Raw genomic sequence first — 26,356 nt, forward strand, 5'->3', positions numbered from 1 at the left:
CTCGATCCCTGGTCCCCAGGATCACACCCCAGGCTGCAGGCAGCACTAAACCGCTGCGCCACCAGGGCTGCCCTGAATGACCCATTTATAAATAGTATGACTCCATATTATCCCCACTTCCTAACACTCATGTCCTTGAGTGTCCTGATAACTCCATTTGAGTGTGGGCAGAAACTATGATTTGCTTCTCACCAACAGAATATGGTAAATGTGATGGGATGTCACTTCTATGATTATGTTGCATAAGACTAATGTCTAACTTACTAGCCGGCTTTCTTTGTTGTTAGCTTTCTTAAAGCTAGCTGCTATGTGGTGAGCTGCCCTACCAGGAGGCCTACACAACAAAGAACCACCTTCAGCCAACAAAAACCTAAAGTCCTCAGTCCATCACCCACAAGAAATTGAATTCTGCCGACAACCATGTGGGCTTGGAGGCAGATCCTTCTTTAGCCAAACCCTGAGATAAGACCACAATCTCAGCTAACATCTTAAAGCTGAGATCCTACAGCAGAGGACCTCATTGAGCTGTGCCTTGCTCCTAACATTTCCTCTCCATAGCCTTGCTTGGTAGTAGCTTCGCTTGTTTATTTATTTCACATAAAGCACCCACTAATTGTCAGAAACTCCAAGTTAATTCTACAACTGCCAACAACAGGCATGTTTCACGGTCAATTCTGATTACTAGTATCTTGGTATATATTAAACATGTTGTAATGTGCCATAGCCATGCCTGTACATCCTATGCCAGGTCACAAAGCCAATCCTGCTTTTCATGGTTACCTTCTGGAGTAAATAGGGATTCCAAAATAGGCAAATCCACAGAGATAGAAAACAACCTAGTGATTGCCAGGGCTAAGAGAAGAGAGAAATGAGGGAGGAGCTGCTTAATGGATACAAGTTTCCCTCTTTAAAAAAAAAAAAAAAAAAAAAAAAAGATTTTATTTATTTATTCATGGAGAGAGAGAGAGAGGCAGAGACACAGGCAGAGGGAGAAGCAGGCTCCATTCAGGGAGCCCAACGTGAGATTCGATTCTGGGTCTCCAGGATCAGGGCCTGGGCTGAAGGCGGCACTAAACCACTGAGCCACCTGGGCTGCCCACGAGATTTCCTTCTGAGGTGATGAAAATGTCTTAGAACTAGAAACAGATGATGGTTGTACAACACTGTGAATGTATTAAGTGCCACTAAATTGCACACTTTAAAATGGTTAATGGTTATTTTATGTTATGTGAATTTTATCACAATAAAACATTTTTTAAATGTAAAGAAAACAAGAGTAAGTAGAGATAAGTAGGGGCCAAGACGGCTTTGAAAGTTTCAGATGAATAATTTTTGAAACATAAAGGAAGATTGGTCTGGTCACTTTTCCAAGAGGAAAAAATCAAAAGCAATTTACTACACATACTAATTCCAGATACTATATTCGTGGATCCTCAAAGATCAATGATGCTAAGACTTATCATTGACACTAAAGATACAAACTGACTCTGAGACTGTGATTTTAGAAGCACTGTGATGCAAAAATCATTAGAATCAGAGGTAAATACTACCACAAATAAAATAAATATGGTTACTACTAATATAAGTAGATACATTTTACTTAAGGAATCTACAATGTAACTAGAATGCACTGATGTAAAGTGGAAAAATTCTAATGTGGACTAATGGAAAAATGCATCGACTGGAAGATAATAGGTCATTTGTTTCCTCTGAGTAGCGGAATCATGGATGAGTGTTCCCATCTTCTTCAAATGCTTTTGAAAAGTGGCATGAGAGGGTTGCCTCGCCTTTCATCTTCATGCCTTCCCATCATCTGCTGGTGGGAAGAGGGCCTTCCGGCCTCAGGCACCAACACGATGCAAAAAGAGGCAAAGTGATGGCAATAAACATATTTGTTTTTCTGGGTCTACACTTCCCTCTGAAAACTTCATTTATTCAACAAATTTGATCGAGGGTCTTTTACATGGTAGGCATTGTTCTAGACACCAGGAAGAAAACCACGAATATGAAAAATCTGATTGTGGAGCTTCCAACCCAAGACCATAGGGTGAAGATGGAGCCTCAGCCAGAGAGTGATAAGGAAGAATCAGAGAAGTCCAAGGAAGAGGGACTTCTGACGACTCGTGTAAAGAGAGTCAGCACAGCCTAAGGCCACCCGAGGGCAATGGTAACAGAACCGCTTGCACCATTCCCTGGCCTCTGAGTGATTTTGTGGTCTGCTGTAAATAAAGGTTCTTTTGGGTGGTAGACAGAGCCAGAAGCCTACCCAGCTGTTTCTGGGCATAATGCCAGGATTATATATTTTATCCAAAATTTTTGCTTTGAGCATATACTGCTTCATAGTCAGAATAAACAAACAAAAATGAAGAAATGGGCTAATATTAACCCCTGCCTTACTCCCTTTAGTCAACTATGCAGGTTGGTTTTAGGAGGTAACAGTTCATTTTCTGCTAAAATAATCACCTTAGGAATACATAAGAAATTCCAAAGAGAAGCTGAAATTTCACTTCAAGTAAAAAAAAAAAAAGAAAAAGAAAAGAAAGAAAGAATAAGTGAAAGAGACTGTCACATTTCTCTTTGAAAACTGCTGGCTTTTTCTGAATTCTAATGAACTGTATGTCATTGAAACATTTAAGTGGCCCGAAAGATTCTTCTTTTCAGGATGATAATGAATGTGACACAGGTGCTAGAGGACGAATAGGAATCAAGAGTAAGAGGCAAGTGGATACTGAAAAGAGATCTTGTAAAAAGCTTTTAGCTCCTTTTATTATTCACATCCCTGAATGGCTATGTCTGCAAATTGGTTATAAAAATCAACTTTCCACATTTGGAAATGATGTAGTAGATTATCAGTTCACTCCTGCCCCCTTGCCCCCCCCCCAAAATACCTTTAGATGCTGATGTTTTTGCATTAAAGGAAGTATTAATGTTCCCACCCTAAGCTTTACATATTGATTACAACTAATAGACTAGAGAAATTGCCTACACATGAAGTATGTTGTAGCCTTGAAAGATGGTCTTTGCTTCTTGGAACATCACATCATCATGCCTGTCATGATTAGACAGTATTTATATTTGGCTTGCTCAGCTAAAACAGAGACATTTCACTGGCCTTAATGATGCCTTCCTGACAACCAATTCATTTAGGAATGAGTCTAAGTGTTTTGTCACTGAAGGACACAAAGTAGATTTCAGAAGTCTAAGAAAAGAGACAGTGACAAGTTATATTGAACATATACCCTTGTTTCTTAGCCAGCAGGCACAAGTGTTACAAGGAAAGTGTTCCAACTCTTGGATTTGAAGTGATGTAGCCAAAATGAAGTTATCAATGCTTAAAGAGGACCCTAAAGATCTAGTCCAAAGATTCCCTAGCCATCAGCTCAGGATCTACCTGTGGCTATCAGAACCTTACCTAGAAGATCAACAAACCAGTTGCAACTTCCAAGTTACTCCTTTCCACAGTTCCTGACATTTCTATTCGGATGAGAAATGCTTACAGTAATCACTCCTACCCATGCATGTATGCACAGGCATGCACTCAATTCTTTTTTTTTTTTTATTTAAATCCAATCAATTAACATATAGTGTATTATTAGTTTCAGAGGTAGAGTTCAGTGATTCATCAGTTGTATATAACACCCATGCTCATTCTATCGTGTGCCCTCCTAAATGCCCATCACCCAGCTACCCCATACCCCTCCCTGCACCCCCCTTGCGCTCAATTCTTTTAGTCAACTAATAACTGCTTATGGAGCCAGTGAAACATGCTACATATGAAGATAAGTCACAGGGAACATAAAGGTGGATAAAGCATGATTCTCTGCCTTCAAGTAGCTCACAATCTTACAAAAGACAGGCATTACCAAATACAATATAACACTGTCAGTAAAGGCCTGTAGAAGTAAAAACAAGGAAGTAATCAATTCATGAGAATTTTCCCAAGTAAGATGACATTTGCATCAGGTATTACCAACTGAGTAAGCATTCCACAGACACAGGGGAAGCAAGAAAAGGAATGCCAGACAGAGACCTTGGTACTCAAAATCTTAGAAACGTGCACGCTAAGCATGAGAAAAGTTTGGTGTGGTGGGGATGGGAAGTACACACAGATCAAGAAGCAAGGTGGCAGAAGGGAAGTTGATAGGAAGGCAGATTTAAAGCCAAAATGTGCACAGCTTCAAAAGCCACGCAGGGGAAACCCAATTTATCCCAGACATAAATGAAGTAGTTAACACAAGGTTTTAATTTAAATGGCACTGTGCTGTCTTATTCACATTGACTGTCTCTCAGAACCTGGCATAACACTCTCACACAATATAAATATTGGTGTGGTGGAGGGAGGGGTTGTTGCTGTTCAATAGATAATGAGATTTGTGTTTCAGAAAGATATCACTGAAAACAGTGTAGAGAATTAACTGAAAGGTAGGAGACACTGCAGCAAAGATGGGTAAAGAAGCTCTTGCAATAGTTTGGGTGACACAGACAGTGGTATGGCAAGGAAGGGTGAGGTCACCAGGCACTCAGGAGAGATTCAGAATGAATGGGACTCTGCTCCCTGATTGCCTATGGGAACTGAGGGAAACAGACAGGGATTCGAAATGACACTCAGATTTCTAAGTTAACAATGAGTGTTACCGGGATCCCTGGGTGGCACAGCGGTTTGGCGCCTGCCTTTGGCCCAGGGTGCGATCCTGGAGACCCAGGATCGAGTCCCACGTTCGGGCTCCCGGAGCATGGAGCCTGCTTCTCCCTCTGCCTGTGTCTCTGCCTCTCTCTCTCTCTCTCTCTCTCTCTGTGACTATCATAAATAAATAAAAATTAAAAAAAACAAAAAACAAAAAACATTGAGTGTTACCAAATGGCTGGGTACCCCAGCAGCTCAAAGGGGAGGCAGAAGTTGATAGGATCCAGATCACAGCTGGACGGGGTCAACTTGGACAGAGGTGTCAAAAAAAAAATTTAAGCACAGAGGAAAATGAAAGGGACTTCTACACAATAATCTCAGATCCATCCAAAGCCCCTTAATATATGAAAAAAAAAAAAAACACAGCTCAGAGCAATTAAGAGAACTACCAAAGACCACACGATACAGTAGAAGCACAACCAGAGCAATACAATAAGTTTCCCCAGGGTTCCTCCCATGATATTATATTCCTTTTATGAATTAAGACATTACCACACACTTTGGCTTCCTGAGCAATGGAAATGGAAGAGAAGACATAACATGTTTGTGAATCAAGACAAATTGTATGTAGCTATGCCTTCTGCTGTTCTGAATGTCCAGCTCTTGGCAATTCATTTTGTAACCTGGTACACTGGAACATTTCTTTTCTTTATTCTAAGGAAAATAGTTGGAAAGATCAACAGATACAGTCATACTAACCCTAAGGTCATGGTTTTTGCAATGTGACAAATAAATGTTTTTTGAATGAATTAAATGTGGGTGAGTGCAGATCTCAGAGTTAGGTTTTCAAAAACACAAACTTAGTTTTTATGTCCTAATTGAAAAGGAGGCAAGAAAAGTTGTTACTGATTCATCAGAACACATTTCTGCTGTCTTTACACTGACTCTTCTAAAAATAAGGGATTCAGATTTACTAACTTGTTTTCATTCATCCAAAAATCAATATTTGGAATGCAACAGATTGAATTCAGTGTTTTGAAATATAATTCAGGAGTCGCTGGAGATACAGCAAATATTGATCAGAATAACTTCATATTTCTTATCTATATTTCTTTCTTTACTATCTGCTTAAAAAACCCAGGTTCCAATGCATGACAAGTCCTTCCCCACCCCACATCTTGCCACCCCCCACCCCAGCCAGTTCACATTAAGTGTTATCCAAGTGTCTTAGGCTAACTTTCAACATCCTGATGGAACATGAAGCTTTTGTTTAATCCAAACAACTCAGTGAGGAATTAGTATAGAAACAAGGGAAGACAGGGTGCTTCAACATCCAATTTTAACTTCCATATATCATACACTAATAAAATAATCAGGACTATCTGTCAAAGTGTCTGAAATATAAAAGACACTAAGCAGATTTTAATATCTCAGCAGAGAGGTCATGGCAGTAATACAAATCATGGTTAATTTTTTAGACCTTTCAAATTACCTAAGTAAAATTAGGAAAGAAGGCAATTTTTATGCATCTCAGATGGTGCTGGTGACAAAGAAGGTAAATTGAACCACAACAAGAACCCATGGGAATTTTAAATGGAGTGAAGGAATCCAGATGCTGGTTTTCTCATTTGTGCCTTGATGCATGATATGGCATCTTCTGGAACACTGCTTTATCCCAGACACCATCCCTGACCCTTCAACTCAGCCAGGTCCCCTTGTCATCTGCTTCTTTTCATCTAGCACATGCCTTATGATTATACTAATCTCTCTGTACTATAATTATTTCTTTTTTTGGTATTACCTCTTTAATTGCCTGTCTGTCTCACTCGGCAAGAAGCTCCATAAAGTCAAATTGTCTGTATTGTTCATCACTGTAAGCCTGGAGTCTGGCAAGCGAATGAATGAGTTAGTAAACAAGTGAAAGCTGGAATGAAATGGTTTTCTGAATCAACTTTTTTTTTCTGAAGGGATTTGTCCATTATCGGACACGTTATTAAAAATAACAAACAGTAGTATATTGTAAAGGCTTTGAGCTTCATTTGGGGAAGAATGCTAGATGTTCTGTTCATAAGCTTCATTTGGGGAAGAATGCTAGATGTTCTGTTCATTTTGATAGCTATTTGTGCTCCTTTCCTTTTTCCTGTACTAGAATCCCTTTGCCCAGAGCTTTCCTGTAGTTTTAGTTGACTGCAGCGACATCTACTGTTGAGAAGGAGGAAGATTCATCTTTCCACTGGCAGACTACACAGATGGTGCTTGAGTAGGACCACAGGGCACTCAGGTGTCACCCTATCAACCTGCATAATGAGTCTTACAGACTGTTATCTCCACTTTACAAATAGTAAACTTGAGTATACATTCATTAACATATCCCACAGCAAATAAGCGACAGAGTCCTCAATACCAACTCCTGGCTACAGTGCCTCTGATTAGAACCTTGCTGAATGAGGAGGGGGGATGAGTATAGCAGAAATGCCTCATTAGGGACACCTGAGTGGCTCAGTTGGTTAAGCATCCAACTCTTGATTTTGGCCCAAATCACGATCTCAAGTCATGAGATCAAGCCCTACATCAGAATGGGCATGGAATCTACATAAGATTCTCTCTTCCCCTCCCCCTCCTCAAAAAATGGAAGGGGGGAAGGAAGAAAGGAAGGAAGGAAGGAAGGAAGGAAGGAAGGAAGGAAGGAAGGAAGGAAGGAAGGAAGGAAGGAAGGAAGGAAGGAAAAGAGAAATGCCTCACTAGGGATGCCTGGGTGGCTCAGCAGTTGAGCACCTGCCTTTGGCCCAGGGCATGATCCTGGAATCCTGGGATCAAGTCCCACATCAGGCTCCCTGCATGGAGCCTATTTCTCCCTCTCTCTGCCTATGTCTCTTCCTCTCTCTGTGTGTCTCTCATGAATAAGTAAATAAAATCTTAAAAAAAAAAAAAGAAATGCCTCACTAGAAGAAATCTATTGCTAGTATAAGCTCCCCTTCATCTAGATACCACCTATATGTCTACATTTGTCTTTGGGAAATTGTCATCCCTTTGGCAATTTGGCCCATAAAAATATGGCAACTTGAAACTAAATGAGTGGTGAGGGGAAAAAAAAACAGAAATCTAGAAGAGTATAAGAAAACATCCTTAGGTCATTTTGCAAAAATAATGTAACCCTGTTATTTTTCTAGTGCCCCTTGTTCACTTAAGTCACTCTGTGTAAGCCTCATCACTAAAGCCAATCTGCCACAAAAAATGTAAAAAAAAAGTAATAATAATAAATACTAGTGGCAAGAATTGACTATGATTATAGCCAAACATATCCCAAGTCATACACTCAAATGCTTAGAGAATCCCAGATTTTACACAGGACTATGTTTATTGCCTGAAATAAAGTAAAAAGTCAAGCTACCCACCCTGAGCTGCTGTCCCCTATCAGGTCACTCTGTCAACTGATGCCCACTCTGGTGTGTGCACAGTCATACTCAGTGCCTTTGAGCTCTAAAGCAATTATCCCAGCAAGCAACTCACTATTACTTCCTCTCACTTCCTCACTTGATCTCAGAAAGGATACATTTATTTACTTGTTCAGAAAAAAGAACAATTTACCTTTAGACAGACTTTTTTTTTCAACTTGTGCTTAGAAAACAGATGATGACAAGTTCAGTGGGATTTTCTGATTAAGCAGCTTGAAGGGAAAGGACATTGGAGATGGTGAAAACAAACTGGCAGCCCCAGACCCGGCTTCTCTGCCAACCAGCTCTGCACTTGGAACAAGTTATGAACTCCCCTGAACCCGTTTTCCCAATAGTAAAATGGGGATATTAATAGCTCCCCGTTTATCCCACTGTTTGGACAAACAAGGTAGTATGTGTTAAAATACTTAGTAAACTGTAAGAGGATCATACAAATTTATGGAAGTATTACTTCTTAAATCTCAAAACTGAATCATTGAAGAGATTCTATTATATTTACATTTGTCTTGATAAACCAAGAGGTCCAATACTTCGTAGCCTAATTCAAGAAGCAGCCATTGAAATGAAGAGTTTGTGCCTACAGTAAACTCTCAACTTCACCTTAATTCAAACTTTGACTTAAAAATGAAATAACTTGGGGCACCTGAGTGGCACAGTTGGTTAAGCATCCAACTCTTGGTTTTGGCTCAGGTCATGATCTCAGGGTCCTGAGATTGAGCCCCAAGTGGGGTTCCACACTCAGTGGGGAGTCTACATCTCTCCTTCTGCCTCTGCCCCACATCCTGCTCACACTTGGGTGGTCTCTCTCTAAAATAAATAAATAAATATTATTTTTTAAAAAAAGAATGAAATAACTTTTGCTTAAGATAACTCATGGGGACAACCTCCTGTAGGGCAGAAAGTCAGGTCTCCATATTGTAAGGTCATGCTCATTACAGGCACCATCCTGGGCACAGGCAGGTGAGACAGATCTTCCACCCAGCATGGGTAATAATCTCCCTTCTGGAATATTTTCATGTGCCTCATTCTGCACACCTCAGGTAAAGAAATTTCTGCCTGATTCCAGGCTCCTGAGAGAAAACATGGAAAATAAAACTTATAGGAAAAGATCAATGAATCACAGATTATTCTTCCTAGAGAAGAAAAAACTATGGAAGAATGCCATGGTAGCTTGGTTGTAAAAGTTCTTCATTTGCACTAAAGACCAAACATGGGGAGATAGTGGTGATATCCTATCCTGTGTAAATGCTTACAATCAGTTTTCCTGAGAAAAGGCATGCATGTGTTTATTACAAATTTTACTGATAAAAAAGATCCATGACACAAAATCTACAAATAAAAATAGATATAATCTTCTTTAGTGTAAATGCTACATAGCTAACTGATTCTCACAGAATGCTTTCATTTGTTTTTGTCAAATTTTTCTACCTGTAACCAGCCTATGGTTGCAGCTCATCTTTGGTTTGACACCTGAAGTTGCATCCCCTTCCACTTTTCCCAATAAATTCACTGCCATTAAATCTGATGTGTGATGTACTGTTCAACTACTCCTGATCCTGATGCAAATTATATTCATTAAACTGAAGCTGCCCTCAGCTTTGGCACTAGATTCAACATGCTTTAAACTTTAATCTGTATTACTAACATTTTCTCCATCACTTTAATTCTAGACAATCACTGAAACAGTGAATCAAGCCCTGATTTGTAACATTTACCCATTTCTGTGGTATATTCTCACCATAGCCAATTTCAGGCTACCAATAGGACATCACTGAATGGAGAGTTGGAAAAAGATGCAGAGAAGCGTACCATTATATAGTATTTCCACCATAAAGATATAAATAACCTCAAGAACACTGACAGAACTAAAATGTAGTAAAATAATTAGGAAGTAAAGAGTTTTGAGTGTTTACTCATAGTTTAATACAATCTTAAGTTTATATGATTTGATTTTTAATAATGGCTGGGTTAAACAAATGGCTCACAAGATTCCTGAAACTTTAACAATTGACTTGCAATTCAGTATGAGCTAGCTCCAGCGTGGTACTGGAAAGGGTTCACAAGACTGTGAAGGAGATTGAATTTGTATATTAAAAGCAGTACTGGGACACCTAGGTGGCTCAGCTGTTGAGCATCTGCCTTCGGTTCAGGGCATCCAGGGATTAAGTCCTGCATCAGGCTCTCTGCGAAGACCTGCTTCTCCCTCTGCCTAAGTCTCTGCCTCTCTTTCTGTGTCTCATGAATAAATAAATAAAATATTTTTTAAAAAACAGCAGCACTTTCACAACCAAATGGGGGTTTGATTCTTGGCTCTGTCATTTATTTGATGGATATATGGCCTTGATCTTCAATTTCTTCATACGTAAAATAGAGAAAATATTACTATCTATCTCTTACAGTTCTTGTGAGATTAAATCAGGTTTTCTAGGTTATCATCATAGCCAATATGTGGTACATATAAAATATGCAAGAAGGAGCATATGCTATCATTTTGTTGTTGAAGAATTTCCTCATCATTAAGCAGTTAATGAGTTTCCAGGTCTCAAAGTTTATGGAAATGTAAGAGATGCCCATACGCATGGAAAGCACTTAGGAATGAAGCCAGGGATGAATGACCCCTTAGATCTTCTGGTCATCATCCTTTCTTTTCCTAAAAATCACTGCTTTCCAGTGCTATTTAAAGGATTATAGAAAAAAAGGAAGAAAAAGAAAAGAAAAGAAGAAAGAAAGAAAGAAAGAAAGAAAGAAAGAAAGAAAGAAAGAAAGAAAGAAAGAAAAGAAAAGAAAGAAAGAAAAAGAGAGGAAGGAAGGAAGGAAGGAAGGAAGGAAGGAAGGAAGAAAGAAAGAAAGAGAAAGAAAGAAAGAAAGAAAGAAAGAAAGAAAGAAAGAAAGAAAGAAAGAAAGAAAGAAAGAAAATCTAACCAACGTTTCTTCTCTTCATAACTTGCTCAGTGACAGAAAAGGACTGGGTGTCTTTCATTTCAACCTGAAACTCCAATTTGTACCACTGTTTTCAAAACCGAAAGAAAAAACTTGCACAAACTGACAACCTTTAGTGACTCTCCAACCCCAGCAGTCTGACACATGATGACTGGGAATGAAGAGCACTATGAAGTTAGAGCACCACTTTCTTTTTTCCAAATGTCAGACTTCAGTAAAAAGATGCATCCTCTTTGAAAGCAACTCACATCGTTAATGCGGTATGAGATCGCTGTCAACTCTAATACTTAAGATTTTTTTCCACTTGAAATACTTATTAAATGAAGTCTCCTATATGCAGAGCTTGAGTAGCCAATTGTTTGAATCTAAGTATGGGACTTCACATTTATTTCCCTTAACTTTCATCTTATTAGATTTACCCACTCATCTGAGTTACTTGTTAGTCTTGACCTTTGTCATCCAATGTATTCCTTCTAGCTTTTTATCATGCCCTCTCTATTTTCATCCAAGATTTTAATAAAAGGTCTGAACAGGCCAAGTTCTAACAGTGAGATTCATGGTTTTCTCCAAGTGACATTACTTCATTTGTTTTCTGGTCTACCATCACCAAACTCAGCTACTTTATTGTTATGCAGAGTATATTGCTCCATTTTGTCTCTAAGAATAACTGTGAGCTATGTAATACTTTGCTCAAGTTTGGGTCTGTATTATTGTCTATTAGTCCTATGAAACAAACAATTGAGGGTAGTTTGGTGTTATTTATTCAGAGTGAATTTACCCAAGCTTCCAATGAACACTCCTCTCCAAAGATACAGGAGACATATACTTCATAATGCTTTGGACAATTCTGTTGGGATTAATATCCCAAGCTTTTCTATGTGTACTTTCTAGAGCCTACCATTCTGTTGAAGCAAATTAAGATTTTTGTTTGACTCACCTAGCCTGTAAGTGCCTCTCCCATTTATTCTTATGCCACAAACATTAAGGCTGGCAGTAAAGCAGTCACAACCTTACATTTAGATACTGGCCTGGGATATAATTTATCTACAATATTTGTAATCTATTTAAAATAGTTAATGTCTTACTATCTCTTCACCTATTTAGTGTTTAAATATTTGTTCTTCTTCATTGTGTGAAGACTGTGTTTCCTGGTAAAAAGACAAAAGCAGGGGGATCCCTGGGTGGCGCAGCGGTTTAGTGCCTGCCTTTGGCCCAGGACGCGATCCTGGAGACCCAGAATCGAATCCCACGTCGGACTCCCAGTGCGTGGAGCCTGCTTCTCCCTCTGCCTATGTCTCTGCCTCTCTCTCTCTCTCTCTCTCTCTGTGACCATCATAAATAAATAATAATTTTAAAAAAATAAAATCTTTAAAAAAAAAAAAAAAAAGCGGGAGCACCTGGATGGCTCAATGGTTGAGCATCTGCCTTTGGCTCAGGTCATGAGCTTCCAATTTATGTTTTTATATTATAAATATCCTCCAGTTTACCTGCAACTTAAAAATGGGCAGAGGATTTGAAAAGACATTTCTCCAACATGGTATACAAATGGCCAATAAGCACATTAAAAAATATTCACCATCATTAGTCCCTGGGGAAGTGCAAATCAAAGCTACAATATAAACAGAGTTTCTTTTTGAAGTGATGAAAATGTTCTGAACTTTACTGCGATGATGGTTGCACATATCTGTAATTTACTAAAAAAAAACATTCAATTGTACACTTTAAGTGAGCAAATTGTACAGAATATAAATTAATAGCTCTATAAAGCTATTCAAAATAAAACAGATAATGATGTTACTTCACATCCATGAGAATGGCTATGATCAAAAAATATTGGTAAAGATGTGGAGAAATTGGGACTCTCATACACTGTTGGCTAGAATGCAAAATGATGCAACTGTTCTAGAAGAGTCTCAGCAGTTCCTCAACATGTTAAACATACAGTTACCACATGACCCAGCAATTTCACTCCAAGAAATCCACATAAGAGAAATGAAAAAATGAAAAAATATATCCACAGAAAAACTTATACATGAATGCTCTTAGCAGTATTATTCATCATTGCCAAAAAATATATATAACTTAAATGTCCCTCAATAGAAGAATGAATAACAAGGTACAGTATATCAACACAATGGAATATTATTCAACAATAAAACGGAATGATGAGGGGGGCACTTGACAGTACGAGCACGGAGTGTTATACTATATATTGGCAAATCGAACTCTAATAAAAAAATATACATATAAAAATAAATAAATAAATAAAATTAATAAATAAATAAAAGGGAATGAAGTATTAATACAAGCTACAACAAGGACAAACCTCAAAAATGTTATGCTAAATGAAAGAAGCCAGTCAAAAATGATCCCATATCATTAGAAATGTCCAGAATAATCAGATGCATAGACAGAAAGTAGATTACTGGTTGCCTATAGCTAGGGGCAGCAGGAGAAGGGCAGGAGGGAGAGTGACTTGCTAATGGGTTCAAGGTGACTTTGGGGTGATGAAGAGGCTCTAAAATTAGATTATGGTATTACTTGCATAACTCTAAATATACTCAAGCACACCGAACTGTACATTTTAAATAAATGAATTTTATGATATGCAAATTTTATTTCAGTAAGGGTGTTTTTTAAAAAAAGGAAAAAAGAGAACAAACTTTTTCTGGAAGAGGGATAAAAGTGAGTACTGGAACCAAAAGCAAGAAGGGCTAGAAAGGAGGAGAGTTAATAAATGTGAGGTTTGAAAGGTGGCCTATGGAAGCTAACTAAGGAGGGAATAGGGCCACCACCTGATAGGAGCAGATTTGGCAAGAGGGAACTTGAAAGACCATCACGTGAGTACCCAGGACTCACCTGAAAATGTCTACCGAACACCTGCAGGCCAGCTGCCTTGCCAAGGATCCCTGCTGAAGCCAGGCTTGAGCCACTTGCTCTTGCTGTCGGGGGTGACCCACCAGGACTTAGTTTTGATTACACCAAAGCCTCACTCTCTGCCTGGCCAGCAGCAGTGATGTTTGGCCATGCTGTAATCTCGCTTAGTCTCTTTGGAATACCCCAGGAGGCCCTTCACATCACAGCCACTGCCCAGACCATTCATAAGCTCAGTGAGGGGGCCATAGACTTGAAGGTGGTATATATTTGGTGGGCAGGCAGGATAGGGAGAGGCCAAAGGAAAGACTAAAGGCCCTGAAGCTAAACCACATTTAGTCCTTAATGACACACCAATTATAAAAGGTTTTGTAAAACCAGAAGATTTTAAAGAGTGAGAACTGATACAACAGTATCTCAGAGTTGAAGAAATAATGAGGTCAAGAGTAAGAGTGGATGCACTGGCCTCCAAGAATACTTTGTATAGTTAAATATTATTCTCCTAACTTACAAATAGGGAAGCTCAGAGATTTTAACTCTATAGATAGGGAGGCTCAGAGAGGTTAATGTTCTCAAGTTGCCAGAGCTAGCAAGGGACAAATCTACATCTTTCTGACTCCACCACTCCCTATACTGACTGTTGTCTTCTTCTGAAATCCAAATTCCTCCTGAAACAACATTGATTTTTTAAATTCCACCTTTTGCTTCCTCATCTGGTTCATTTTTAGTTGTACTATCGTAACAGAAATTTTTAGAAACTACTACCAATCATGAGTTATGTACTTATTTGGGATTAATGGATAGGGATAATACTTTTCTATTGGCTTTAGTTTTGCTTTGCTAGAGTCCAGAGGTGTGGCTAAATAAACCCAGCATTCTCTCCTACTCTAAAATGAAATGGACATTGCTTCTTACATTTTGGCTCCCAGTACTGTCTTGATCATATTCGCAGTTCCCCTTGTTTCCTTTGTCTTTAGAAATTAAATTACCATCATCAGGGTGAGGTAAAAGCCTAGAAACTACTCTGCTCCACTGTTAGTGGTCCCTGTCACCTGTGACCCCTGGAAACTACATGAAACCCTGTACAAGTTTAGTGATCTGAATTAGGAAGAATTGTCTATAATCCTTCACAAGTCAAGACCTAGGAGCCATCACTTCTGTTTCTTTCTACTTTTACTTAACACCTAATATATTTCACTTGACCTCAGTCTCAGATACTGTACTGTCACTGCTATGGCTACCTTCCCACACAGACGTCCTTCAAAGCACATCTGCTTCACTAGAAGAAAGATTTCCCCCTCTGGAGCAGTCACTGCTGGTTGCCAATCCAACAGACACTTACTCCTTCCTTCTTGATAGAACCCTTATTCTGTCCATGTAGTCCCTTCTTTGATACAGGAAATGGCTCCTGACTGGCCTTTGCCCATAGTTGGCAAACGTTTTCTGTAAAGGGCCAGATAACAAAATTTTTTACTTTGCAGGCTATAAGGTCTCTGTTGCAAACACTCAACTCTGTCTGATGCATGGTGAACGCAACTGCAGACAATGGGTAAACAAACAGCATAGCTATGTTCCAATAAAACTTTATTTACAGAAACAGATTTCAGGCTGGATTTGACCCAAAGGCTATACTCTGTTGACCCCAGGCCTAATTCAATGGACCAACGTAGTTCCATTTATTTTGCTAGTGATTGCTTTAGACATGACATATGATACAACCATGGCCAATATGAGATTTAAATTAAAAAAAAGAAAAAAAAGACCTGTAAACAGCTCCTAGGAGTCTTCCTTCCTTAAAAAGATTGTGAGAGGGACACTTGGGTGGCTCAGTGGTTGAGAGTCTGACTTCAGCTCAGGGTGTGATCCTGGAGTCCAGGGATCGAGTCCTGCATTGGGCTCCCCGTGAGGAGCCTGCTTCTCCCTCTGCCTGTGTCTCTGTCTCTGTCTGTCTCTCTCTGTCTCTCATGAATAAATAGAATCTTTAAAAAAAAAAAAAAAAGATTGTGAGAAAGAGATGATGCCTCTTTTCTACTGAATACCATCACATTGAGATGTGATACCTGGAAAAGACATGGCTGTTTTGAGACCATGGAAATTTGGGAGCTATTTTGCTCTGAAGCATACCCTGAGGTTTCCTTAATTGTAAACAGAGAATAATAACACCTACCTATGAAATTCAAACAATGTAAAGTAAATCAAGTGCTTAGCAGTATGAGTATAGAAAAAGCATCTAGTTAATGAGAGCTATGACTACTAGTTTTACTCTGTATTTATGTGTGTACAAAAATGCCATGTAAAAGGAGTGCCTGAATGGCTGAGTCAGTTAAGCAGCTGCCTTCAGCTCAGGGCATGATCTTGGGGTCCTAGGATGATTGAGCCTTGTGGCCCGGGCTCCCTGCTCAGCAAGCAGTCTGTTTCTCCCTCTCCCTCTGACCCTCCTTATCCTCCACTCACACTTTTTCTCTCCCTCTCTCTCTCTTTGAAAAAAAAAATGCTATGTAAAAGGCAGGTGTTCAATAAAAAACTTTGAAGATGTACTTGGATATTTTTCTCTCAAGAGCAAGGCTGGGCTTGCCCTGTTCTAATCTGCTCTGACTGGGAATCTCCTGTGATAAACAACACATTCACATGGCTCCTCTTTAGGATTCAGCCTGTGATTCTTACCTAAAGGGAGCTAAGGGTTGGCTTCCTTGGCACTACACTCTAACCAGCCACAGGGATGTCCTAAAACTCTACAATTCTGATAACCAAAAATAACCATGGAAATGACCTGAGTGGCTGGGTTCATGGTAAGACTTATCAGGAAGATCAGACATTCTTGTCAAGAATGGCATAGTTCATCCACATTGCTCCTCTGCAGTAGGTAACAGCCAGGCAGTTTTGCTTTTGAAGACAAGGCAGAGAGAGATGAAAGGTCCTTGTCACTATTGTTTTTTTTTTTTTCACTATTGTTAAGAGTAAACAAAACAACACAATTCCATGAAATTAAATTAAAATTTTAAAACAAGGCCAAAACTAGCTAATCTAAGGATCTGATGAATTCTGTCTTCAACAGATGGGAGAACCAAGCAACTGCAGCTTTAATAAAAGCAGATACCATGAAATTCGAACTCCTTTTTAAAAGACCTTCTGGATCCCTTAATCTCCCAAGTGAGGCTTCCTCAACCTCCCAGATAAAAAGCTAAGTCCATTGGACCTTGCCGCTCACAGTGTGGCCCACAGACCAGCAGCATCGGCATCTCCTGGGAGCTTTGTACAGATGCAGCATCTGGCGTCCCACCCCAGACCTCAATGAATCAGAATCCACCTTTTATCAGGTAATTCGTGGGCATGTTAATGTTCACTGCACCTGCTTCCTCCTAAAGATTATGCTCAGCTTTATAAAAATATTAAGACATTCATGCAGGAAACTAAGTAGTATAGAACACTCTCAATTTTCAAGTTCATATCTTAATGCTACTGCCTTGATGCTTAATGTCCTGAAAGTAGTAATGCTGCAATTTTTCTTCTTTCTGAACAGTATTTTGTAATTATCTTACATGTTCTCCAAATTAAAATAGATAATGAACCTGGGAAAACACCTTACAGGCAAAAATGTAACTAAGAAACAGAAACCTTACCACCAGCTTAAAGAAATATCTGAAAAGCAAAAAACTAATCAATTATTTATGTTGTCTCTAAGGCAGGCAATTGCTTCACACTACAGTGGTTAAACTAAACAGTTAATTGAGTGTTGTGCAGACAATCATTGTTGGGGAAAAAAAGAAGAAAAAATCAACAAAGGCTGCTAGAAATTCTTGTCAGCTTTTTAAACAAACAGTTCAACTATCATACTCTCAAAAATATCTAGGTTTTCACATGTATGTTTGGTAGCGGACTCCCTTTTCTCAAATACAGTCTTACTAGGAACTCTCAATACATAAAAGCTCCCCAAGGAGGGAGGCAGGAAAGGAATGGAACACAAAGGCCTTTTTTTTAGCAGACCCTTTCCCCCTTACTGCCTTTGAAAGGAGCCTAACCTTTAAGGTTTCGTATCAATGAGCTTTTGCTTCACTTTGCACATGTATATTTATTCATATAATGTTACAAAAGTCCTATGCACTAAGAGTTATTATGTCCTTCTTATTTTTTAACATTTTATTTAAATTCAATTTTCCAACATATAGTATAACACCCAGTGCTCATCTCATCATGTGCCTTCCTTAATGCCCGTCACCCAGTCACCCTGTCCACCCAGAATTTGTTTCCCAGAATTTGGAGTCCCTCACAGTTTGTCTTCCTCTCTAATTTTTCCCCACTCAGTTTCCCCCTTCCCTTATGGGTCCCTTTCACTATTTCTTATATTCCACATATGAGTGATGCCCTCCTTAGAGTTAGGAAAACCAAGGCTCAGCAAAGTTAAAAACTCATCCAGGGTCAATGGTGGTTAAAGCAAAGGCTTGAATTCAGGACTTCCTGACTCTGCATTCTAGGCTCTCAACTGCCAACCTGTATGTTACTTCTAATGCTCCCCATGGTTCCTCCTGGTTGAAATTATTCTTCCACCCTTTGGTAACTTCAAAGCATTTTTTTTTCACAACATATGTCATATCCTGCCTCACAATATAGACTGTTCTTCCCCATGACTCAAATGCTCCTGAAGAGCAGATACTGTGTTCTGCTCATCATTAATGACCGAGTAGTAATCTATAAACAGTAAACAGTTTTCTGGGGTTTGCCTTCTAAGGGAATTGTACCTAGAAGTAGGCTCCTGAAGATGCAAAGTGTTCAGCAAGCTGCTAAGGTGCATTTACTACCACCATGACCATCTGGCCCATGGGGGCATGTGACTAGTTCTCATCAACAAAATCTGAGTGGAAGAAAAATAAGTCCATTCCAAGCTGAAGAGTTCCCAGCAGGCTTCCCTACATTCTCTTTTTCCTGCCTACAGGCTAGATGCAGCAGATCCAGTGAAGCTGCCTAGGCCCAAAAATATGTGGAGACACCGATGGAATTATAACTGAGGGGGAACTGTGGAAAAGGCAAGCAATAAATCCACTATGTTTAGTCACTTAGATGGGAGTTGTTGTTACAGCCCCTGGCCTTCCCTGACAGATACATTCCCACTTATCCAATGTCCACCATTTAGTTTTTTGAGTTAACAAGTATTCTTTCACAATATAACTGTTTCCAAACAAATTAAGATTACAAGGTATTCTTACTTTGGTGTGTAAGAAAAAAATGTAAACTTTAGAATAAGGAAGAGACTATTGAATATCCTTGTAATGGAGGGCTGAAGCCTCTGAAAATGACATGATTCCATGAGGGCTCTGCACTGCCTTTGGACTATTTTACAACTCTTGAAATGTAGATAACTCAAAGCAATACAAATAATTCTTCTCTAGACAAAAAAATCGGAAAAAAGTCAACCTGCATCCATTTCTAAATTCATTTTAACAGTCCTTGAGCCCATGTAAATTTATGATTCTTTGATCTCTGCTTTGAACTGGTTGTACCATCTGCCTGGTTCCTTTATTAATTAATGAGTTTTTAAAAATCTTTGACACATTTTCACTTTATATCTGAATAAGAATCATGATTAATTCTAATTTTAAAATGTGTCTTTTAACATCTATGAATTATTAATGATCCCTCAAAAAGTCTTCAAACCAAGGTCTTAGAGAAAGAGTGTTTCAATACAGTGAAAGGAATTAAGAGAAGACTGAAGCCCCTCTGGATGCCAGGGAGGTCCTGTGGTGGTGCACCCAAGCTCAAAGGAAGAGCGCAAAGTGAAGATGATGAGGATTGGTGACCACAGAGAAGGAGGAAGAAAAGGCTGCAAGATTCCTCTGAAAACAAACTTCCCCACACCATAGTTTTTCCCATGGTTTGCCCCCACCCCTTTCTATTAGTGGGTTAAGTCAATGAGCTGTCTCTGTGGCTTCAGTGGCTCAGTACTGAATAGTTAGCCTACTTGGCAACCACTCTTCATCTTACCTCTCTTGGGCATGGGCTCCCTTACACATCTGCTTCCCACATGGCAGGGCTTGGAAGCCCAAAGTCTTGGCCTTACAGGATGTGCAATACTTTATCAGGCTTATGATAAACAAACCCAGGTAATCATTCACCTGGTGCCCGTGGCTGATTTCACATCAGACCTTATACAGTTGGAAGTTGCCAACATTACTCTATTTATCCCCAAGGATTCATCAAATCCATCCTGTTCCAAACAGTTGCTGTTCTCTTTCAAAAGGAGCAGCTTAAAAATCCAATCCTATTATTTCAGAAATATTTTGGCCCTGCACGAAAACCTAGAGTTGGAAGCTGTAAATCAAAATCCCCTCAGCTGTGTGCACTCCTCCATTTTAAACTCCTTCCCTGGGTCTTGATAATCTGTATGCTTGTGAAGTTTATTTTAAAGATTCTCCACATGAATTGAAACTAGGACCCCTTGTTGACCATCTACCTATATTTTGTGCTAGGTTCTGTGAAAGAATCTTTTTGTCCAACAGAAAAGCCGAACAGTTCTGAGTTGGAAAAGCAGAATCCTGTGGTTATTAATTCTCAAATGCTGAAATGAACAAGTTCACCAGCTGCCTTCAACCTCCCCTGATCACTAAGCTTGGCTTTGAGGCCTTAGCATTCTTTAGAATCTCAGTTGGAGAGAGGGAAAACCTACTGAATTGCTCTATTTTCTGAAATGCAAAAGTTAAGTGCATTCTTTGGTGATCCAGGGGAAGTAAAACAAATAATGTCTGAGAGACTCCAAATGTTGGCAGATTCTCAATACAGCAGCACACCAATAACATTTGATTATTCACTTTAATTTAGCAGCAGATAACTTCAAATAAGAGATAAGGACACTGTTTCTGCTACTTTCTCAATTTTGTTTTAACATAATGGAAACTTTTTAATATCATCTTTGTTTACTTCCCTCTGTATTTTCCAAAGACGGCAATTTATACTTAATTTCTTCCTTTCTGAAAAATTTCCCAGTTTTCTCAGGATTTCTTCTTGTTAAATTCTCAAGAAAGCCTACTAGATGTTTTCACATGTTAATAATTCCCCAACTGAGCCCACAAGTGCATTCTGATTATGAAGGAATTACTTCACAGCATTCTCCTTAGATGTAATGTGCCTTATTAATGCTTTTATTAACTGTAGCTGATGAAGAGATTATTTTCTGGCTTAGTTCCAAGACTCCTTCCCTAGCTCTCCAAAGGAAAAGTGACTGCTGAATTTTCACATAAGAAATTCATTCCTAATGAAAGAAATCTGATTTTTTTCTCTAATTCTCTAATTCAACGAAATTTAATTATGAAAATACAGATAAGGGCTTCAGCTTCTGTAAAGCATTAAGTCTATTATCTAATACAGATCACTGAATAAAGATGAATAATTTGGAGCTGAGATATTTGAGTGTAGGTTTCCAGAAGGATCTCCATAATCAATGGTCCAAATTTATTTTTAGTGAACCTTTGACACAAGAACCCGAAACCTAGGACCTACATGGCATTAAAGACATGAAAAGAGATTTTTTTTCAAAGCAGGGCCCTAAAGCATTTAAAATACTATTATTATAATTACCTGCATGCAGAAGTGATATATAAAAAGACAACTAGACTCTCTGACCTGGGGGAAGCTCTGATCCAGTAGCAAAGAGAATCAGGCTCAATAAATTTCTCACTTCACGTAGCTGATACTAGGGCTGTTTATATTCTTCGGTAGAAGCTATCAAGGTCTTATCTCCAGTAAGCCACCTAATTCACCATTTGGAAGTTTTTTAAATGGTAGATCACTGTGGGAATGCAATCATCTGATTCTATGTGATTCAGATGCTAAGATAATGAAGGTAATTGGCCCAACATTTCCAAGATCTGATCAGTCCTACGGTGTAGAATCACACAAAGTTCTGAGAAAAATATTGTAAAATCTTAGCTCACAAAAAAAAAAAAAAAAAAAAAAAAAAAAAAAAAAAAAGGAAAATCTTAGCTCACCAGATAGCTACATAAGGGACTAGTGTTTGTGTTTAACTGGCAGAGTGCAGTAAAGCATGCCCATCCCTCCTCCCAACTGTGATGGAAAGTTTTAGGTCCAGAATGATTACCAGCTGGAAGAGAACCCCTTTTTAAGTAACCAACAGTACTCAATGCTGAGTGCTAGATGTCGTAAGGCTCCAAAAAAATATAAGCAAAATGCAGCAGTACAGTGACTGCAAATTGAGCAATCTTGGCAATAACTGCCAGATGAGTTTCAAAAAGGAGGGCTCAATGTGAGTGAGGGGTTCCAGGAAAGGCTTCAGCATGAGCTGCATATGGACGGATGCATGTCTGCAGAAATGCATGTTCCCTCTGATGAGGGCAAGGGTCTTGAACAGAGCAGCTGGGAAAAGTAAAGTGGGCAAGTAGACCCCAGACAGATCACGGGGGTCTTTAAATACACCAGTGATATATAAAAGAAGTGAATATATTTTAAGAAATGCTTCCTATCCACAAACTGTTGAATCTCCAAGTGACCTGATCTAAATGTCTGATTCCTTGTTTTAAGCAGTTAATCCCTCCTTCTCTGTTGCTGTATTTTTGCGTTGTACCACTAATCCTTCCCATTTCGAAAATAGCTTTGGCTTCCTGAGGCCAGCCTGAGATGTTGGCAGTTCTTTTAGATCACGCAGAACCTACTACTACAGTACTGGAGAGACACAGCTGGTGCAAAGATCTTTATTTAACAACCAAGACCAATTTCTCTTCCTCAACACAAGAATATTCCCAGAGAGGCTTTATGTCTGAGGGAATTAGCTGGTCTGAACATACAAAATTGTACACATACATAGTTGTGGCTGTCACTGTGCTGAACAGACACTCTCTACTAACTCTATCTTGTGGGTTTTCCTCACTTATTTTCTCAAAAGAAAATTTAGGAGGACAAGGGCACTTGCAGTGTCCCACAGTTAACTTGGGCAAAGTGAATGATGAGTGTGTGTGTGTGTGTGTGTGTGTGTGTGTGTGTTAATGATCTGAGTTCCACCTTTGACTCTTGGAACGAATGAATTCCTGAAACCTTGGTTCAGTCTGAGATTGTTGGTACAAAAGTCTTCCAAACAGCTCTGAAAAGTCATTATGTGTTAGTCTTCAAAAATACACAAAATTATCCATGCCATCAATCTTTTCCTCTTTCCAAAGAGCTTAACACTTCCTCTGTTAAAGGAACACAAAAGTTTGACTGTAGCCAATACACGTAACTAACTGCTTGCCACAAGTGTCATGAACATCAAAATGAAAGGAAGAAACAAGGATACATGAAATTATTTTTAGGCCAGCACCTGATCTTTTATAGGCTCGGCCAGCTCCCCTTTTGACTTTTGGTTCAAATGAATTTCTGTTTTGTGGTCCTTAGCAGGCATTTGTGAGCACAGTTGGAAATGGTCAGCGGGAAGGAAGTCTATTCGTTTTTATGAACTTAACCTATTTATAACCTACCTCTTGCTAAAAAGAGGATTTCAGGCTTCTGACAAAAATACCTACAATACAACAGGATAAAAATAAGTAAATGGAAAATTCAGGAAATAAATGCTTTTAAAGCCTACGGAAATCCTGAGTTTATTGAATCTTTCACCACAGGCACATAGACAGATTTTTCTCCCCTGGAATCCCCAACTAATACTAACCTGAAAGTAATCAACAGCTCAAATGGAAAGATCTATGAAGAAATAATATCTTGGCCTTGGAAGGCATCCTCCTCTGCAGACCTCATTTCTCTTAGGGGTTCATCCTTGTGAGGCAGAGAGGCAGGGATCACGATCTGTATTTTCAACTCTGGCACCAGGGTGTCTTGCCTATGTGAAAAAGGAGATCTGAAACTAATCTTCTACTCCTTCTATCTAGGAAAAATAATTCAGCCCTTTCCAAAGAAAGGGCAAATGGCATTACCCTCAAATCCCAAAGCCCTGGGTACCAACTTGGGACAGAAAGAAACCCCAGGCAATTGGCAGACACCCTCCAATGACACTCATACCAGAAGATGCTCAGTCTTCCCAGATACAGGAGTCTGGAGACAAACCTCCCCAGTCCAGATTTAGGAATCCATAATATGACCATTGGTTCTCTGGGGAAACTATAGCTTAGAGACTAACTTTAAATTTGATCTCTATGTGACTGTATAAAGCTGGTGGTTTCTTCATAAGACACACTATTACAATACACAAAAGATCATTAAAAGTAATGTAAATCTCTATTAATGGGGATTCCATTCATAGAATATACAAACACTTCTGGGGCACCGGGGTGGTTCAGTTGGTTAAGTGTCTGTCTGCCTTTGGCTCAGGTCCTAAATCCAGAGTCCTGGGATTGAGTCTTGAATCAGGCTCCCTGCTCAGCGGGGAGCCTGCTTCTCCCTCTCTCTCTGCTGCTCCCCCTGCTTGTGCTCTCTCTATATACATATCAAATAAATAAAATCTTTAAAAAAAACAACATACAAACACTTCTTAAAATCCTCTTTCTCCAACCCCCTGCATAAACAGAATCTGCCTTACCCCAAGATAACAACCAGTAGCTCAATCTAGGACACTTGTCCTAGAGTAAGACACAGGCTTCAGTATGTTGTGTTGTTCTCTAGGTGATTCCACAGGGCAGCTAAGATTTAGAACCACTGGTCTGGAGGCTTTAGCCAATCTGCCACTCACTTTGTGCTGGCTATGTTGGATTAAGGTTCTGTTCCTCCTCCTTCCATTCACGTATTTACTTATGTTAGCTACCAGTAGCTTCCTGAGCAACCTTTTAGTCCATAGCTTAATATGTTATACATCAAAATACACTAACACTCATTGCAGTGGAGAGTTGTTTGAAATCTCACACTTCCCACTATTTTTGCGGAGCACCTTCTCCTTGCTGCCACAGCCCGTGTTGCACTATATTTAAGTGTTCAGTCTCAACTACAAGTTAAGTGTTTTAAAAGAAAAGAAGAAGGAGCACAGGGGGAAGAAGGAGAAGAGCTGACATGTTTTAGGGCTAACAGCCTGACTTTCTCATGGACAAGTGCTCAGTGCCTATGGGGTCCAACTCCCACACCCTTTACCTACAGTTCATTCTGCCTTCCTCCCAATTCAAAACACATTTGTCTTGTGTTCCTCTCTCTATTTTATCTTAAAATCATCCTAAGTCATGAGCTAATGAACCAGATATATTAATAATATATAAATAACAGATAAATGATAATATCTTAATGAGTTATCCTGCCCAGATAGCAGATCTGCATTTTTTGAAGGCCTTCAATCTCAATCCAAAGGAAGGCTCTAATACTGAAAAGTAGGCACCATGTTAAGGTAGAAAGGGTGATATAAGTTAGGGAACCAGGCAAAGCTCCCTTGAAATCACACCTCAAAGATGGCTGACATTCAAATCAACCTCTGGTTGTAAGTGATGATTCAGTTCCTCATTGGGGAATTGCTCAGCCTCGACCTCACATCTATGCGACCACTCTCTGCTCCATGCTAATTTATCTCTACATGTGTTGGCCTGTCAGTACTTCCACAGCATACAGCACACACATAGTAGGTGCTCACTGAATGTCTGATGAAAAGATAGATACATGAGAGCTCTTCATTCTTCTGCTTTACACAAACACCCCTAGTCTATTAACTGAATACTTATGATGTTTTTTAAAGACCTCCAAAAAAAAATATTCTATTCCTAAATCAAAAGCCCATTATAATGTTAGATGTAGGCTTTGAAAAAAAAAAGTGAAGATAACTATAATAATTCTGCACTTAACTACTTGATGGCTTTTGGAAGTGCTATCCATCCAGAACATCAACAAAACTAAAAAGTGTCAAAATGGTCTCCTAAGAGAATGGAACAATGCCACCTATGAAATCAAAACATATTGAAAACAAGGTTATTAACTGAATAGGATTGACCGTGGGATTCTTAGAGGATAGATGGAAAGTATCAGGTACAAGGAAGTGAGAGGAAAAACAGGAATCACAGGAGATCACCTGGTGATTGACCCCCACCTCCACCCATCCCACCAGTCAGGTAGGTGATCACAGTCTCACTGCATTGGCTGTTTAGAAATGAGCATGTGACCTAATCCCAGCCAATTAGAGGCAGGAAGAATTCTACTGGGGGATTCTTGGAAAGGCTCTCTCTTAAGAAAGAAACAGTGAAAAGACAGCTTCCTTTTCTCTGGACAGTGTCTTCTCTGGGTGTGACACCCGAAGCAACTGCAGCCATTGCAACCATAAGGAAGACAGTCCAGGGGAAAAGTCAACACACCAAGGACTGTTTTGTTTTCAAAGAAAATATATTTCTTTACTCTTTAAACCAACTTAAGGTTCCCACTACCTATAGCTAAAGGTATCCTGACAGAGATAGAATGCAAAAAGGAAAGAATCCCTAGGTATTAATTACATTGGAAATGTTTTGGCAGAGGGGGAGGAGCAAGATGGCGGAAGAGTAGGGTCTCCAAATCACCTGTCTCCACCAAATTA

General features: G+C 39.3%; 1 protein-coding gene across 11 annotated transcripts in view; it reads right to left on the reverse strand.

Moving 5' to 3' along the window:
- The window catches only part of ARMH4 (armadillo like helical domain containing 4), a 171,657-nt gene that overhangs the window by 56,177 nt on the left and 89,124 nt on the right, over positions 1-26,356 (reverse strand). The window contains exon 7 of one of the 11 annotated variants that reach the window (XM_049113219.1): positions 23,556-23,704. The exons of the other annotated variants lie outside the window; for them this stretch is intronic. Within the exon in view, the coding sequence (XP_048969176.1) occupies positions 23,679-23,704 (26 nt within the window). The 3' untranslated portion in view covers positions 23,556-23,678. Of the gene's footprint in view, positions 1-23,555; positions 23,705-26,356 lie in introns of those variants that run through there. 11 annotated transcript variants of the gene reach the window in all.

Source organism: Canis lupus, chromosome 8 (genome assembly GCF_003254725.2).
Source record: "Canis lupus dingo isolate Sandy chromosome 8, ASM325472v2, whole genome shotgun sequence".
Lineage (NCBI taxonomy): Eukaryota > Metazoa > Chordata > Mammalia > Carnivora > Canidae > Canis > Canis lupus.